The sequence below is a fragment of the Myzus persicae genome, unplaced genomic scaffold (assembly GCF_001856785.1).
Source record: "Myzus persicae strain clone G006 unplaced genomic scaffold, MPER_G0061.0, whole genome shotgun sequence".
Taxonomy (NCBI): Eukaryota; Metazoa; Arthropoda; class Insecta; order Hemiptera; family Aphididae; genus Myzus; species Myzus persicae.
Window position 1 is genome coordinate 206957 of NW_019102723.1, and position 19926 is coordinate 226882.

At 36.2% G+C, this 19926-nt stretch overlaps 2 protein-coding genes across 5 annotated transcripts in view; one reads left to right on the forward strand and one right to left on the reverse strand.

Annotated features, from left to right (window-relative positions):
* The window catches only part of LOC111033008 (thymocyte selection-associated high mobility group box protein TOX-like), a 103079-nt gene that overhangs the window by 38764 nt on the left and 44389 nt on the right, over positions 1-19926 (forward strand). For 2 of the 4 annotated variants that reach the window (XM_022313543.1, XM_022313542.1), the window contains exon 2: positions 7233-7291. The exons of 1 other annotated variant lie outside the window; for it this stretch is intronic. In XM_022313543.1, coding sequence (XP_022169235.1) covers positions 7233-7291 — 59 coding nt within the window. Of the gene's footprint in view, positions 1-3653; positions 3796-7232; positions 7292-19926 lie in introns of all 4 variants that reach the window. One more of the 4 variants, XM_022313545.1, reaches the window with a different exon arrangement.
* On the reverse strand, positions 7331-18636 carry LOC111033009 (sugar transport protein 1-like). Its single transcript, XM_022313546.1, has 4 exons — positions 10379-18636; positions 10018-10257; positions 9046-9318; positions 7331-8481 (listed from the first exon to the last, which is right to left on the reverse strand). The coding sequence occupies exons 1-4, from the start codon at positions 10535-10537 to the stop codon at positions 8239-8241; spliced, it is 915 nt and encodes a 304-aa protein (XP_022169238.1). The 5' UTR covers positions 10538-18636; the 3' UTR covers positions 7331-8238.

Below are 19926 nucleotides of genomic sequence, written 5' to 3' on the forward strand. Positions count from 1 at the left end.
AGTTTTTCGCAAAGGTCGGGTGGTTTTTGTGATTCCTAGGCGGTCCCGGAGGCAATCGTCGTCTGTACATAGCCCATTCACCCCTTTCGCGCTTCCACGTGATGTTTTGAACTGCAACACTGCATGCATCATCCAGTGCAGGCTGTCATCAGATAGATCCACGATTTCGATAGGTTTACGACCAACACAATTTCTGTAATTATATAGTATAACAACTAACAATCTGTTATATCATAGTCACTAACCGTAGTAAACCTGTACATATTATAAACGTATACTTGTGTCGAGTGAAATAATTAATAACTCGACGATTTCCAATGACATTTTAAGCTGTAAGTTTATAACAAACAATGCGAGTATATAGTATGATATCATATTAATACTTTTATTCTATTATCGGCCACGAAGCTTTATCTGTTTGAAAAATATCCCGAGCAATTTTCTAATTGTGTATCACCTATTTATCGCGCCATGAATATGAATCCACGATGTTCGATTGTGGTATAAATAATAATTAATACCATTTTGTCGTGTGCATAAAATTTTAAAATATAAATAGTAAATACTCTTTGTAATATGCTATTACGTTATTCCGTCGAAGACGATAAAACAATATTGCAACTACACCACAGCAATTTATAATATTAAAACCATTGTAATATCATATGTATAATGTATACATATTATACCTATATTATAATATGATGCTATATAGGTTTATACTTGGGGGGATTTTTTGCAATCGTTTGCTCGTGCTTCTTACTCGTTTATCGAACGAGGTTACTACACGACCGTCGTCGTAATTAAAATTCGTTCCATGTTGCACACTAATAATACAATTTGCATTCGACGAGATAATTTTTAAAGTAATTAGGTTAAAAACATATACACACTCACACACACACACACACACACACACACACACACACACACACACACACACACACACAGGCGTCGTCGTCGTTTCTAAGTGCTTATTAAAGAACGATCAATACAACGGGCCACGGCAAAACGGACAACGCTATCTAGCCGCCGCAGCAAAGTAATAATAATTAATAATTATTACTTATTTATTTATTTGAAAAAAAGAAATGTTTCATACGGTTTTTCTTAAACGTTTATACCATGGTTTAGGTGCAAAGCTCCCCAACCCCACCTCTTCCCGAATGTTGATGATCAAAACGGAAATAATATCGTGACCTCCGTAACAGCCGCGACGTCGGATCCATCATTATAGTATTTTCTTTTAATATATTATCATGTCTGTGATGTGCACTATCTATCTATTCCTGCTCAAGTATTTCATTTTTAATAAAGATAAATTAATCGTCAAAAACGAAAAAAAAGAAAATACACACGATATCATAGCCGTTGCGCGACTACGAGGGTTCTCGGGGCAATATTGATTTTTGCTTTTTTCTTTCGCCCCCTTCGCGACGCCGTCCTTTTATGCGATGATTGAAGTGCCGTGCATACTATTATATATGCATTCCCTCTTCAGACGGTTCGCCCGTCTCCCTTTCGACGGTTCTTTCTCTCCATAATTTTCCATTGGATACATTTAATAATTAATGATCGTCTATGCGCGAACATGTGCGAACGTGGTATTATAATATATGTGCGTCCCAAAAGAAGGTTTTAAAAGAAGAGATGTGGAAAAAAAACAACCGACCGTTATGTGGGTCGCGGGCAGCCCTATGTTATGTACCCATATCTACAACCTTCTCACCAGTTACCACTTACCGCGGCTATGCCGTCGTCGCAGCTACCTACGATCAAACTGCAGAAAAATATCACATGAAGTGTCTGTTTGACATAATAATATTATAATATGTTATATACAGCACAATATTTGGCTGTTAAATCCTGTTCGATCTCAAAAGCGTATTATGTCCTCTATTGTATTCAAGGGCGTAGCGATGAGGGGGAGGTAGCGATCCCCCCACCACTCCGTCTGTAGTTCACAAATATATTCCCTGTTCGACAACATTTTCAATTGCATGGGTAAAAAGTTAAACATACAATTGGTTACCCGTCCTGATAAAATTTCATAAAAATTAACAATATATATAAGTACAAAGTATAAACCCATGTTTAACAGACCTTTCGGCACATCGGAGTGATATATGGATGGAACCCGCGGTAATATTATATAATAACGTCAAAATTAAGTTGCAAAGATGGCGTAAGCGAATGTAAAAGATGATAATGGGTGGGTGGGCGAGGGGTTTCTTTTGAGTTTTCTATAAGACAAACAATGATTATATAATAATAAATTGTTTTAATTAGAATGTATGAGACAACTTCCGTTTTGCTGTTTGACGTTCATTGTGTTCGTTAACCGACTTTTTATGGAAATCCCACGGCGACCTAGAAACGTCATTCACTCATTTAGTTACTATTCACTCTCAGTATAATTTATTTTTAATTACAATTAAATATTTCATTTTCCTGTGCCATGCCTAATGTAATGAATGTTTGTATTTCTCAAAAAAAAATAAACAATCACGGTGGTTTCAAATGACTTGGTACGGTACCTAAGACAACAATTCCGTGAAATATTGGACGTTAACGATTTTTCTCGAAATAATCCAATCGTTTAACTGGATTTAGAGCAGAGAACATTGAAAATTACAACTACAAATTGATTTATATTTCAAATTACTTTTGAAATGTAACACACATAATACACATACTATTTTATAGTGTGTTTATATTATAAAATCCATTTAAAATACATGCATTTTTATATTAATTCATATTTTTTATTGCCGCGTTTCTCTCCAACACTGTAACCTGGAATTCATCATTAATACAATTATGTCAGTGTAATAAAAATCATATTATATACGTTTTAATTGAGGTATAATATTATTATTGTGGACATGTCGTTCACGCGCTACTTTTCGTTGTTATAAAAATGTAGAATACATGTATTTCAGACATTTCGTTCACTTTAAAACGGGTTGTAAATAGAAACGTGTAATAATAATATTATAATACTACGATGTGTGATGATGACTTAATGCGGTCAGTGTAGCTGATCAATCACATAATGTTATACTGAAATATTAATAAGCCATAATGGATTTATCGTGTCCGTCGTTTTTGGTAATTACTATAAATAATAATATACATTCATATGTATTTATAAATTACACTCATATTATATAATATATTTTTGTTGCATTCAAACACAGAAGGTTAATTCTGATTTGTCGTTTTACCAAAAAAAAATAAATGGACGTTTCATCGTTACAACAATAATACGGACAAATCGAATATAAATAAATTAAATAGACGCCCTACGACCTCTGAAGGATTTCCACGGCGCCACGGGGACTCGAAAGTGTCAAACTATAGTCGAGCACACAATAATAAAAATAATAGTAAACGGTTACATTATTGTAACCTGAAAATCTTTACCGATCCTTAATAACCACGTACGCGGTATACCGACTGACATTTGTTAATAATCTTTGGTCTCTCTCGCGATGCCAAAAATATACATGTGGCGGCGGCTACGATACATATTATTACATAATTGTACATCTTTACTTTATATTCTGTGCATAATTAATATAATATGACCGAATCTCATTGTTTTTTTTATCGCATTATCGTAAATCACTGACATTACTGTTGCTCAACAGCTTATTTGAACGCGGATTGATACGGCCGTGCATAACGCGTTCTATTACGAACGAACTCTTCTTCGGACGGTCATAAAATCAATTTAAGCTGCGGTTATCGTCGCGAAGGAACTTCCGAACGCGCCAATCAATTATTCCGAACGTATGTAAAAAACGACTCAGTATTTTTATATACACAATATGATAATATTATAATGCTATTATTTAATTTTAAATTGTACTGATAGATTATTGTTTTCCCATAATGCCTAGGTACCTATATCATCAATAATAGTTGACAATATTATTTTTGTAAGCTATCGTGTATCCATTTAACAAAATGTCTGCTTTTTTTTTTTTTTTTGAAACTTTTATACCTACACATAATAACATATATAATATTATGTGTGTATCTATATGAAAATAGGTCGACGTGCAACTTTCTACTGAAACCCGATACAAGATTACAAGAATTTTTATCGTATTTGTGTGTGTGTGTGTGTGTTGTATTCTACATACATCTATGTATATATATATTATTATATTAATGTATTAATGTATAATGTGAACTCACTGATGGCATTCCTCTCTACTATTACGGGAGGAGAGACAAGTAGTGTTCGTTATGATATTATTACGTAACGACATCGCGCGTATTGAATTGTCCGATTGTTTATTCTGTTTATGGGCACCGGGAGCGTTGAGTTGTTATAAGAAGACCGCAGCGCTATGCTGCAGCGACCGCGGACTCGATGGGTGGAGATTTTAATGATACTCACGACCTTGTGCCAAGCGGACGAAAAAAACTCCATCTCCGTGCTTAGTCCTGTACCCACGGTGTCGCATATAAGCGACTTTATAGTTATTATTCGATAGCCGATATATTGCACGGACCGTCTTGATCCTATTTGCTCCTGAAGTAGCGCTTTTTAAGCCTTTTCGTTGTGTATACGATACGTGCTTGATTGCACGAAGCCTTCGTATGTCTGTGCTTTGCATTTGCTTTTGTTGAGGAGTGAACAAATGATAAATACCCCCCCCCCCCTTGTATATTTATCCATTAGCTCGACTTGGCCGGTGAACACTTCTCGTTTGGGCTTTTCTACAGTAATTATTACGAGAAAAAAAACATATAATACAATCGGATAATGGACTAATAAAACTAACGAAACTGGGTCGATTGTGAAAGGTGGAATTGAATTTAAACATAATAGATAAATCATACAGTCCGAATGACCCGAATAATTCTCGTTTGATTTACTTCACTTCTCCGCAACATGCCACCGACAGCTGTTGTCGCTGTTGTTGCTATTTCCTGAATCTTCTCAAACTCGAATGCATAATACACGTCATGTTATGTATTCGTTTTCGGTAGTGCTTTATATTCTAAACGTACCTATAAATCGAAACAATTCATAAAAAAAAAAATATCTTTTCAAAGCGATTACATCACGGACGACTTTCTCCAGTGATCTAATTACCCAGTGCCGTTGTCGCTATAGTCAAATGAGAATTGTGAAGGCGCAGAGGAAGAGTTAAAATAATACGACTTATTATGTCATTTCGGACGTTGTCGTAATCAATCGTGTTAGTTAAAATTGTTTTTCTCAAGAATTTACCCGTACATACCTATAATCTACCCGTGCTCATAATTTGATTTTTATCCTACTCTATAGTCGCCACTTACAATTTTATTTCGACTGTATAGTCGACTCTGCACGGCCCACGGTTTTATTGTTTTCAGCGAACTTTATTATGGCAAGCACTACGCTGCATATAATAATACCTACATCTCACTGTGGATTTTATAGAACCGATTATAATTTATGTATTACAGACTACAGTATTATATTATATCATATTATATGTGTGCGATGTACAATTCAGCCGGTTGCAGATGGAAGTATAGTTGTGTACTTACCTGCAATATCGTTTTTATACACGAATTCGAATGAACGTTATCGGAACGCGGCGGAGAGAAGAGATTGTTATAAGCTTGAATTATTGTTATTATTTGTATAGTATGTAGCCTAGATCTATTTGTGATTCAATCGTTTCATATTAAAAGTTATTATAAACCGTTTTTTCCTGACACTTCTGTATCGTTCTGCAGAAGACCACCTCTGCGGACCGTTACGCAAAAGCCAATGCCCCCGGAGTGTTATTATTGTATTAGCACTGCTTGTGGTATTTGCAATTCAATTCTTTTTCGACGCCATTTCGGATATTATTCAAAAATTACCACAATAAATTATTTACTTAGTTTCAAGTGGATTTTATTTACGGAATTTTGAAATTCTTCTTTTTCTTAATGCCTTCTTGCCACCGTGCACCATTACCACAGTCACCGGGCAAGTCTGTTTGCGTCGTTAAGAAAACTTTTCGTCTGAACACCAGACGATGATCTATATAATACACATAATTCACCAAACTAACTTTCAGTGTAGATCCATTATATTATCTCTCGTGTTATCGTTTAGCAGTATAGCCAGAATTATTATACCGTGATTTGCGCGGTGAGTTTGCAGAAACGGAAACTGACAGGACGATAATATCACCAATGATGATATGTAAACGAAGGAAATGAACGTGAAATTGTATTATTGTATTTAAACCCTAACGATTTTTTAGGTCACAACTTTGTCGTGCATGTAAGAGACAACAAAAGTGCAACGTTCGATATCCTTTATATATTATAATATTGTTGTTTGCCCATACGTATACACCCACTTGTACATGTCGCGATGACCGATAACGAACTATATATTATGTGAATGCTATATTATGTATTGTAATATGTATACCATTATATATTATTGTTATATTCGCGTACAAGACCAAGTCCATCTCTAATGTTCGACAACAGATCGCGTATTGCACTGGGCACATGTAGCCGCCATTATGGTGGTACACAATATGGGAGTCATAATATTAGTGATGTGCTATTTATTACTAATAATTAATATAACTATTAGTATTTATTAATACCGTTTCAAAATATCGATGAATTATACTTTGCTTTAATTTCAATACAATATGTATTAGCTACCTGGTATAATAGTACGTAAGTTAATATCAATATACGTACAGGACGTCGTCGACGGTGACGAGTTTCGGAGGGGTGTGGGGATTTTTGGCGTCAAAGTAATACTTAGGAATTCGATTATCTCTCCCGACTCCGGAAGCGGCAGAGATCGCGCCACGAATCGCATGAACGGCCGTCGGTGCTCCATCGTATATAATTAGCTCTGTGTATCCTAGTGGAAGACGTCAAGACTTGTTGCCTTTTATTTAACATACAATGTATGGAACAGGCTTAACAAGCCGTTACTAATGCATGAATACGATCTAATGATACACGCACGCACATGCGACAAAAGTAGTTTAAATTAGTTGTACCCGACATGTGTGTATACGTTACAATATATTATATATACCAATACATTGTGTACATAATATATATATATATATATATAGTATGTACTCCGCGCAGTCTTGTAATGCTGGCATATTATTATGTACAGTATACAATATATATTATTACACAAATGTGCGCGATACACGTATACTTATGTCGATTTTTGTTTTGGCTTGTTACAGGTAAACTATGCACTGACGTCGTGTCGATATATCGAATAAACAAAAGCTATCCCGTACCCGTGAGTGTATTATAAAATATGATTATAATATTATTGTTTTTTTTTTTTATTCTCCTGCAAACGGCGGTGAGCCGTTAGTACAGCAGCTATACGTACAGCCGCTACTGGAATCTGTGGTGTCGCGTTTATAATGTAAACTATAAAAATATTGGGCTTTGGGCGGTTTATGTTGTAGATAAACGTGTAAATAAATAATTCGGAGCACAGTATACTATTTTATACAAAGCAACATAAAGTGAAATAGGCCTCCATTTTGGACTGAACATTATTGTTACCCAGCATACAACCGTATACCAATAATAATAGAGATAATAACAACGACGACGATGACGTAAATCACACGTAACGATATTACATACTACTTCACTCGTCTCGTTCAGGTATTTGAATTTCACCGTGTACCAGAAAACGATTTTTGATTGACACGCCGAGGTGTCATTACTCATCAGTATCCGTCGGTCATGTGGTAAGCGTTTAAACTATTACTCATCAGCGAAATGGTTAAAACGGGTTGTCGAGAGCTATTGCCACGTGCGGCTTAGGAAGGGCTCGAGGTGAGAAGGGAGGGATGATGAGGAGACATTACGTGACGAATGAGATCCATCCGGCCGACAGAACGAGAGAGAATCTACGGGGATTTGGCACCCGCCCCTATATACACATAGGTTTCAACCGTTTCAACCCCGTTTGACCGGCGGCGGTAACAAGCCGATGTTGCAACTTGCAATAGAGGTGACAAGACGCACACACAAATCAAACATTTGTCACTGTTCACTTACACAAAACTCTATGTATTATGTTATGGTGGACGGCGATGTTGTGTATTTTTTGACAGAAAACAATAATGATATACAGTTAAATGGTAAACAACGAATAAACAACGTACACGATTACAGCAGTACAATAATGTAATAAAATATTATAACTAAACAATAATAATATAATCATTAATTTCCGGTGTCGACACAATTATTGTCTGTCATATGACGTTCCAGCACCCGGTCCAGGGGCAACGCTCGAGTCTCCGGCATGCAGAAATAAACGTACACTATACTGATGGCACACGAAGTGATATACGTGCACAGAACGTACTTGTTGAAGCTCAACAGAGCGTTGGCGTCAAAAAATGTGTAAGCCACCAGGAACAAGACAAACTGGCCACTGGCGTAAATCAAACTCGAAAACCATTTCTGTGTGACACATTTACAATGACATTTGATATAGTTCAGTTTGCTATATTTTATATTGATAAACTAAAAGAGTATTATTAAATATTTTTCGGTGTAATTAATATTACTACTTTTTTTAATTCGGTGAAAAAAATTTAACTGCAACCTTAAAAGTATAAAATAGTTTAAGTATGTACAACAGTTCATACAAAAAATATTTATATGAAGTTTAAGTAAATCCTCAGAGTGTTACACAATAACGGCTGGGGCCGTGTCAAATGTTTGGTCGATCTCACGCGAAGTCATGTCGCACAGACCGCTCTCAAAAACTTAGACGGTGTAAATGTTAAAAAGCTCTGTCTGCACCCACCAACCAAATGACGTAGCTAAAGATGTTATTATTATTGTCTACTCCGTAGACTGTAAATTAAAATAACTGTGAGACAGTCTCACAAAAAGGCGCCATATAAAGGACAAATGTAGACGCTGTATTGGTCTGTCATCCAATCCAGCCGAATTCGAACATTATGTACTATTAATATATTTAAAGTTCGAATTTGATGAGAATATTTTATAGACACTCACGTCGAAATAAACCACTTCCGCATAGACCAGCGGGACGACAGGTCCCCATCCAATTGAATATGAGCACAGGTACATGCACACCAGTATGATGGGCACGTATTTGTGCCACTCGTTCGAATCGATTGGAGAAGTGCAGATGTCTGTGGTTGGATAGATTGATTGGTATAGCATCAGCAACGCCAGACACGTGCCCATAGCAATGGCCGACGCAATTAACATGAACTTACGGCCCAAAAACTCAACCAGCTCAACTGTGGCGAGGCACAACAAGACCTGTGGGAAACCCGGAGAACGAGTTGTTACCGACTCATTTTCCTTAATTGAGAACCATTCAAATTGGTATTGGGTCTCTCATTAATCAAGTGGATTGATAACACGTTTTCGTCAATTTGACTAAGCATATATCGAAAGAGGCAATTAAAACACTACCGGCACCTAGCTAGTTTCTGAAAATATGGTAACTAAGTTCACTACAAAAAAAAAAATCGAAATGCCTACAGGCATATCGTAGTAAACCTTACCAAATAATTTACTTAAAATATATTTTAAATAAAGATAATTTTTTTATTTGTATAAGTGGAAAAATAGTTCAAGATATTATTAATATTATAAAGATATTCTCAGGCAGTGATTCAAGTATAGATAATAATATGAGACTCTAAGCGCCTTAATATCACAGAATGGTGGTACGGTGACGCGATATAGGCACAAGGAATAGGGTAGCTAAGGGGTTTAATATCACCAAGACAGGCAGAACTTAATAACTTCAGTTTTATTAACTTGTTAGCCGTCTCGTGATTAAAAAACTTAGGTATACCCTCCTACGCGTGGTTGTCGTCAGGAAAATGTTTTTATAACAATTTTACGATTCCACATCCTTACGGATAAAACGTGTACGAGTAGGTTCCTATATAACCTATATAGTAGGTACAGTAAATATGATCAAATTTTTTTTTTTTTAAAACGGCTCACCTGAACAGCGGATACTATCGTAACGATTATTTGCGTGTTGGAGTACACGCGTTCGTCGCTGTAGCCCGCCACTTCTGTGGTCAGACCAAATCCTCCGATAACCGATTTTGCGTGAAAGATCGTCGCGCTCGCGCCGCACGTCTGCTGCAACACCACGAGTGTCAAGCCAATTTCGACGATCTTGCGGAGCAGGCGGTTTCTGTGGTCGCCGATCATGCAATCGAACTCGAACACGTATCTCTGCAGCAAAAAAAAAAAAAGAAAGTAAATTAAAAAATAACTCTATACAATCAACGATTTCACGTATCGCGGGACAGTCCGTTTGGAGACTTTTTTCTCCGGGACGTTTCCTCGCGAATACCTCGAGAGCCATCAGGTCCGAGTCCACGTCGTAGTCGGGGCCTCTGACTCGACGCATAGCCGTTTTCACGTACTCGGAGTCACCGTAGCATTTGTACGCGTACAAAGGCGATTCGGGCATGAAAACCGAGATGAATATGTGCAAGGCGGGCCACACCATGCACAAGCCCGTCAACTGGGCGTTTGTGACGATGGCGCTGAGCGAGTGCGCGTAGAACACTCCGAAACACACGAACGCGTGATGAAAGACCAGTGCCCGACCTAGGTCAAACACAAAATTGTCATGTATAATACTCGCGGTATACACACGACACACTATTAAATAATAACGAATTTCGGGACGAATAGTGTGGATGGCGCATTCAAGAAATTCAAAAAAAATTTTTGGTTCATATATAGGGCAATGACTAAAAAAAATTCCCCTGACTTATAGATTTGTCTTTAATATTTATACTTATCGTGCATGCGGAAAATGTGCATGTGTAATGTGTATAATATTCTATTAGTATACCATAATTACATTTCGGAAATGTCATAATGATTACACTTATGGAATTTCACGTCATGCCCATATCTCAACCGACCAAACCCGATGAGTAATTTCGGCATAAGTTCTCACCCCGCATGCTGAAGTCAGTGATGTGCGCGATGTACGAGGGTGTCAGCAACCCCAGGCCTCCAGTACCGATGCCGTGCCCGAGCCGGATGGCCCAGACGGGCACCAAGTTCACCTGTGACATCAACAGCCAGCCGACCAACACGACCATGTCGCACCCGACCACCGACCATCGGTAGCCGATATTCCTAGTCACCGGACCCAAGACCAGTGCACCGGCTGTGGTCCCCAGGAAGTAGCACGCGACCGCGTTCAAGTACCAACCGGAGTCGGTCATCTCGAGGTTCACTGCGTAATCGTTTCCGGACGTTCGCGTCAGTCTCGCGGCCGCCGAGTTCCATGCAAACGCAGTGCCGATCACCACGCCGCTCAGACCAGCTGCAAACACATTATAGTCGGGTTAATTAACGAGGATTTCGTCCTTACGTATCTCCTTCTGAGGGTGTTTCGAGTCCGGTACAGGTACTCGGCAGAATGATATCTACAATTATTTTCACATTTCATTCCAGTTGCTAAACAAGACTCAAATGCTTGGGATACACGCAGAAACTTGTATTATACATAATATTTACACGTCATTTGATCAAACGAATTTTTCAATAATATGGATAGATTTTAAACGTACATCCGACCTGGTTTATACTGCAGTACACACCTACCTAAAATCGAATAATAGAACTGTAGAAACCTCTGTGGGACCGAGTTTTCTTCGGCGCTCATCTTTGGAAACGACCCCATATACGATCTCGGTACCAATTTTCAAAACGATAAGATACTATACGAATGATAATAATGCCGTTTTATTACGCGTCGACGGCCGATCTTGGCAAACCTTACGCAGCTAAAACGAAATATCATCATTATTATTATTGCCACGGTGACGCGTGATACATTTAATATTATTTTCCAGACGCAATGAGGCACGGCGATTTCTGCGGCGAGCCCGACGTCTTTACACTATAGGTAGGTATAGGTATGTGAAACGGCCAACATTAATTATGTCATAAATTCCGTTCTTCTTGTCAAAGGGCCCAAAAGTTTTCGCGTCCTCTCGCCCGGTTTATCTCATTATAAATGTTTACTCCGATTATGCTTGTTTCACACACACGGACAAACATTGCCGTGTACACACGCTCGAATAATGTATACGTATGTGTATGTATATAAATCGCGTGCATGGATGGCGCAAGCACAACTGGCAAACAAACACATAACCGTCTTAATCCCGTTAAGCTCTCTCGGGCTTTTGGAAAGATAACAGAAAGTTCAGATCCAGTTTTAGATATCTGCGTGGCGTTTAAAACACGTATATTACGGGCGCGCGATAAAACTATATATATTGTACGCGATCATCTTATGGTATACGTATTGTCCGCTTCCGACAGAAACGCGAAGAGAATGATATGATATAACCTGTAAACGGACGCAGCGAAGGGAAATTCGAATCGTTTTCGTCGTTTCTATGAACCCGAACACAACAATTATCAAACAATAATATTATTACTGTGCCTATATATGAGCTTATTATTACTGTAGTATATTTCCGGTGTATGGTCGCGGCAAAAAATTACTATCGATATTGTTTCCGATGTTTACACAAACGTGTACACAACGCTTTACGTACTATATGTACCGCGTCTAGACGTCTGCCGCCGCATGTGTATTACTCGGTCAAGAGAGGTGCATATTATTATGCATAACATTATCATCGCATCATCGTGTATCGCGGTGCATGCGTCTACACACAATGCGGATGATATTATTATGTTATAATATTAAATGGAAATGGAACACGCAGAGTCAAGGACTCGCCGCCGTCGTCGTGTCGCGTAGGCGATAGCCGAGGAGAAAGTTCACTAAACATATTATTACAATATCATATTATTATGATGACGTTTTATCGTCGGACCGGCCACTGCACGCCGCCACACTGCACCGACGACGCGCCACAACCGCAACTGCAGCCGCTGGTAAACATTGGATCTGCCCCGACTTGAGCATAGCATTGATACAACCGATTAAAGGTTAAACGATAATGTCATTATTGTTATAATCTAAAAAAAAAAAAAAAAGTGCGATGATTATATTGACTACGGTCTTGTTACTGTGGTATTGGATTTCTCATCGGTATCCGTTACCTTCTATCATCCATGACATAATGGACGATTCGCACGAGACAATGTCATGGCATTATTTGTTTTCTATCCAACCACGACTGTCCGCTGAGGATACAGGACTTGAGACTGTATGCAAAACTATACTGGAATGTGATATGATTACATAGAAATTAAAATATTTAAATCACAGAAGTATATTAGGTATTTATATTATATTTGTCTGAGAAGGTTATCTCAATAACAACAAGGGTCCTGGACGAGAGATTACATTATTATTATTTGCATTCTATTACTACTGTTTCGGCCTGCAAAACAACTCGCAATGTCAATATAATCAGAAATATTATACTACGTTTAATCGCACTACGTAATATGTACTATAAGTCATTATGATATTACATTTATTTAAAAAAAGGAAACAATTGCCTTACTATATATTGGATTTAATAAATATACGCATTCGACCATTTTATATGTAGGCACAAACCTAATGGTTTTCTCGGAAAATAGAGTTTGTTTGGTGAATACTCTGTTAAAGGAAATTGAACATTAAACAAGTTACCTTCGAATGGGAAATGCATTTTAAACGTGCGTGGATGAGATAATAATTTCGCTTTGAAATCTAATAAAATGTCTTTTCGATTTTTTTTCTTATATTTATTTTTATTGAGTGTACGTAAAAGAGAAGAATATTTAGCGAGTTATGTATAAAATTGCATACGAAGCCTGTTAAATTATAATAATGTTTTTATTTTATTTTATATTTAAATATTCAATCAGTGACATTTTTAGTATCGACCAAATACTATCACTATAATAGAAGACTAATTCGTTATTTCTAAAATTCAACATACAAATATGCGTTTTGTCTCTAAAATGTTAAACTGCATACCTACGCAATATATATTTATTACATCAGCATAGTCTATACATCATAGTGTTTAGATATGTATCTAAAATTTACGTGGCCCGTTGCATCATCTTTTTTAGCCTATACTGCTGCTGTTATCACACGAATATTTTATACGGATTTTATGCAAACATATATATATATAATTATATAGTATATACACTGCTTTATGTGTGGCTACATAAACAGTTTTAAATAACGGTTGTACACTATGATACGAGGATCCTGTGAATAGTACGTGGATGACTGATGTGCGTCTCAGCACGACCTTGACCTTTGCGCATTACGTCGGACGAAAGTGACGAGGCTCGCCAAGACTCGTTTCGCCGGAATGTCGTCTCGATGGCCAACTCTTTATAAGCACTCGCAAACGATGATGAGAAAACAGAGGTCTGGACGAGACTCATCTTCGATAATCGGAAGACGGACTTGGAACAAATAAAATTAGTCGGTGGCTACGCTGTCTATGACTGGTCAACGAAGTCGACCAATATCGTGGTTACTCAATAGCGTAATTCCGTAAACCGTGTGGTCGGCGGTTACTTCGACCGCGGTATAAATTCGACGGCCGTGGTATACGTTGTACGTACGGTTATATATACTATTTCGAAAGGGGTAATTACCACGACCGTTATTATATTGGTTATTTTTGCATATCAAATGATGTATGTGCGGATACTTATGAATATCAAATGGCTAGATGTGTAACATTTTTGTTAAAATCTTGTGAACTACCAGCGTTATACATTTCTGCTAGTGATAAATTAACTTAAGATATTTTATGAAGTCTGATGGCATGATTTTAGGATATTATTATATCTCGTCAAACATTTTTAGCACATATTGCATATAATTGGAGATGACGTAATCTTGCGACATTGGTGCAGAAAATGTATTTTATTTCCCGTTACGTCACCCCTTTCCGATAGTTTTGACTTCTTTGGTTGCATAATTATTTTCTCATCCATGATCGTTGAAACGTAAATTAGTCACAATCGCAATGTAGAATGTGACTGCTCTGGAAATAAAAGGAAAATATAATTTTTTTTTTTAACATGACTACAAAATAACATTAGAAATGGAATATAATACATTTTTTCAGTCTGTTTTTTCCTCTTTCCAACAAGACAAAACTGTGACTAAACCGTGTAACCGAATCCGACTCGGATGAGACAAAGGTATTAGGCATACCATTACGTATAGTTTTCCCGTTTCCGTAATATCTTACCGATCGATATTGTCGATGAAAAAATACAAAAATCCTAAAGTTAAATGTTTTCGATACAGTTTTTTATTTATTTAATATTTTTTTTTGTATCCGGTCACTACAAAAATATGCTTTGAGGTGTAACATGGTTCATGATAACAAAAAAAAATATACATACATACGAATAATGAAAATGCCGAGCCAAAACCAATCGACAAAGTTTTTATGTAATGGGTAAAATCATCGAAAATTATAGATTTTTGATTTGGTTTGCAGGGAGTACAATATAATATCTACGTTGTTGAAAATGATAACTTGTTATGTCTTCCTAACATTGCTATAATCCTCACAAATCATTGGATGTTTTCCATGTAAATTACACATGCATATTTCGTTACAATAAGTATAACGATTATGACTAAGGCGTTTGACCTTGTGCTCAAATGTACTGTGAATTCAGACAGGGTCGTATGGAGAATTTTATACAACTTTGTATTAGTTTTTTGATAACACAATAAAAACCTCTAAAACGTAAAAATACAATCGTTAATTAGTTAAGTAATAAAAAATAAAACAGAACACAGTACAAAATGATTTTCGCCACGTATACATATACTTCTCACTAAAAGGTTTTATTCGTAGCCTAGTTTTCAATTAAAACTGCCCGACAGACTTTATGAATCTAAATAAATTGTGTTTGTATGTATGTGTATTTCATTGACCTATTTAAAGTGTAATTAATTTGCTATCGTATAATAATGAATTCTACTATGAACACACAATTTCGTACAATTAACTAACTCTTTACGTGTAAATAATAACAAACACATGTATAATATAATATAAATTATAAATACATAACCCATTGCAGTGACGATATCGTCGTTTTCACGACACCAAAACATTTCCGCGACTAATTTATTACGATTTTCGAGAAAAAAAAACATTGGCAACCGCGTTTGTTCAAACTTAATTTAATGTTTAAAATAAAACACTAGAGTGGTGATTATTAATCGAAAAGGTTCGTTTAGATTATGTGACGTTACGAACCGAAAAACGGTAATAAAATAACAACAATAAAAATAATGGAAAAAGCTCTCTCCGGCCACTGAAGCAAACGTAACTGTACAGGGGTTGTTAAAAAAACGGGCGGCAGGGGTGAGTAAAACAGTGCCCATAAAACAGATTTATGTTCTTTCCCATATCCACCCTCCCCTCGCCATACCACCACCGCCACCACCACCACCAACACCGCCGACACCGACGACCGGCGAACGGACGAGGAATGTGTAATATGAATTTTGTGTTTTAGAAAAATAACGACTTTATAATATAATTCATGGCTCGAAAAACACAATAATAACTTTTTCCTCTACCCCTTGCTGTCGTTTGCACTGAAATCGCTAACCCGTTAGTTGTTTCGAAATATTTGGTACGCTTGAAATATGGTATTTAGCATAGTTCAATTTTCACACAAGTTCCCATTATACGTCATTACAGAAAGAATTCCGTAATTGCTGGCGGGAACGAGTTATACAAATGAAATATGTTCGGTGACATTTCGAACGATCTACAATATTATTATAATAATACACTGCAGCATGTTTCGTACTTGGGTTTTTTATTATTAGTTTTTGGAGATTTAAATTAGTAAATTAATTTAGTGAAATTCGTGTAATTTTATGGGAAAAAAAATGTATACAAGTTTAAAACTATTATGAAAATGAATGCATTACGAAATTTGGTTGTAAATCCATTCATTATTCATATGTAAATTCTTTCCACGCGAGCAAGTCGTTTGACACAGACTAGTAGCAGTATTATCGTTGAATTAATTATTTATGTAAACCTCATATAAAATTCATAAGAGATGATGGTTTGAAACTAACAAAATGTATATAAAAAATGAGATCGCGGGAGATAATAGCTATATATGTATGTAATTTATTACGTGTCCAAGTAATAATACACAGAGCATTCGAAATTTAAAATTCTCAATTTCAAAAAATATAAATAAAAATAATAATAATATATTACGGGTATGAGTTTTTTTTCATCTTTATTATTCATTCAAATTTTATGATATTTGTGGTTCAGTTTTGATAAAGTGTATTTGACAAGGAAATATTTAATGTCTGCTCGGGTATTATTTATGAAACTCAAGTATGTAAAGTATATTATTCGAAAAGCGACAGGGAAATGATGTCTATGCAGTTATGATGAAAAATAATACGAATACTTTGAAAAGAGCACTATACAAAAATATTATATTGATGGTACTATGCTTTTCTTATTTGGCAAAAATACGAAAAATCAATTTGCACTTCTAATCATCAATCATCGCGAACAAACGGCGATAACGCAAGACGCGAAAAAATAAAGGGAGGGGGGAAATATAAGAAGCGAAAATATTCAATTCACATCCTGATCCTGAACGCCACCGATCCGCGCCGGGCCAATAACATTATTGCGTAACACCATCGCTCGAACGAAATGCACGAGTGGTTGATTAAATCTCACATGATCACGGCAACCGTTAATTGGGCGTACGTAGCGTGTAATTTAAAACTTGTTCAACGAACAATATTCCATACTCAAACCAGAGACTGGAGGAAAATCATTTTACACAGCTCTTATCGGCGTTATAATTTTTTTTGTACAATTTTGTCAAAATGTTCTCTGACGATTTGACGTCTGGACTCTTATCTCTCTTATTTTCACATGCGTGCAAGTGCATTTTGTAATAGTATATTTATAGGTTTACTATTTTATTTACTGTTATGTTTCTATTAATTGTTATATACGGTTTAAAATCGCGGAAAGTATGAACAGCAGTATTTAATCGAAACCGAAAGGTCAATCATACCATGCCCCTCTCCCACCCTAAAGATTTCACCAGAAGACCAAGAGACAATTATATAAACTGACACAGACATACATCTATAACTCACGGTCACCTGATGTCACGGGAGGAACCTCCTTCATGTTGCACCTGCGGCGAACAACTTACTCTCTCAATAAAACATAAGCCAACTGAATGCCGCAACCTCCAACTATGTAGAAAAAAAAGAAACAGTATCCTCCGGCCGACACAGCGAAATTCTTTTCCTCGCAACCCATTTTCTTCAATCGAGTTATTTAGATACCTTAAATACTATCAATCTGTATTATGAGGTATGAAAATTATCGCACTTAATTTTTACATACCGTATGTCCGCCAGAACAGTGTACATGAAAAAGTCAAGTTGTTCAAAGTTCACATACAAGAGTTAAAAAATGTATGATCCAACAGTCTAGTTTCGTGTACCACAAACAGAATTCAAAGATACGTATATGGGTACCTGCTGAGTAATATAAGTACTAAGTAACTAAGTCATTGAGTGCATCCTATTTTTGGGGATATATACAAGGTATATAGTTTAAGCTTACTATGTGTTAAATAATATTGTTACTGTAACCAAGGACGTATTAATAATAATGGTCTGAAGAAAAAAATAGTATTCACACGCATATTTCAGTGTACGTGTTCTTATAATATATTACCTAGGTATACTATTTAATTATTAATGTTCATGAATCTTTAAATTGAGAAAATGAAACTATGGATGCTGGTCGGAAAGTTGTTGATTAAATCACGGATTGTCCGCACTCCCTAAGTTCTACTATTATACGATGTGGAACGATTAGAAAAAAATTCATGGATATTGTTTCAAAAGGCGTTTTTACATCGTCAATGTTTCGATCGAACTATTATACTTAGGTACAAGTAGTTACAGACGTCACGGTATCTGGAATATTTTTATTGGTATTTATTATTTAATAAACTGTTCGATTGACGGTCAGTTCATAAGCGCTGTGCTAGTCGACAAGAAGAAAAAAACACTATACGGATAGAAAAATGTTGAGGTTAAACATAAGCCCACTGAAAATGAGGTCAACCAACTCGACACGAATATAGAAAATAATCAAGAGACAACAACAGCTGTACAACAAAAATCAATATATTTATCGAGATCCACTTGTACATAGAAATCAATGCAGGTACATATTATCATGATTGGACCGCGGTCACTGAAAGATGTTGGGCATGGTGTTAATTCTTTAATTCACTATTAATTAATTTCATCGGAATATAAGCATAATATACCTTATAAACATAGTATACCGCTATTTCGTAACCGGAATAGTATTCTAATTTCTAATAACTTTCTCGCTAGTAAATTGTATTAAATAAACCTATACAAAATACACGTGTGTGTGTGAGTGTGCGTGTGTGTGTACTGAACGCGTAATAAAGTGGTTTTTAGTAATATTACAGTAATTCGATAGTATAGTAAAAATAAAAAATTCAAACGCGTTTTTATGTTTTTTTCTGTATTTTAATTTTCCCTGACAACGATTAGTTTTTCCGGAAACACGTATATATAGTATGTGGATATACGTGGCTACGTCTATGGTCTATACTTAGTCGACGCACTGGAAACAGTGTTATTATTATTTTTTTTTATTATTATTATTATTTATAAAAGAGGCAGTGAGAAGGCTAACGTTGTAAGGAGGAGAAAAAAACTGGTTATGTTTAGTGGAAATTACTGAGCACCAGATGTGTAATCTCGGGTCGACGACGACGACCGTGTTCGGCAGTGTTATTATTATTACTATTATTATATACCCTCTCACCATTATGTCGGGTCTAAAC

What these genes read in the sequence shown, in the direction of transcription:
- LOC111033009 (XM_022313546.1), bottom strand. Translation starts at nt 10,537, where the DNA reads ATGGTGTGGCCCGCCTTGCACATATTCATCTCGGTTTTCATGCCCGAA. An exon ending in CGGACCTGATGGCTCTCGAG is followed by an intron (nt 10,258 to 10,378) that starts GTATTCGCGAGG and finishes TTTTTGCTGCAG; the next exon opens with AGATACGTGTTCGAGTTCGA. An exon ending in CGGAAGTGGTTTATTTCGAC is followed by an intron (nt 8,482 to 9,045) that starts GTGAGTGTCTAT and finishes TGTGTCACACAG; the next exon opens with AAATGGTTTTCGAGTTTGAT.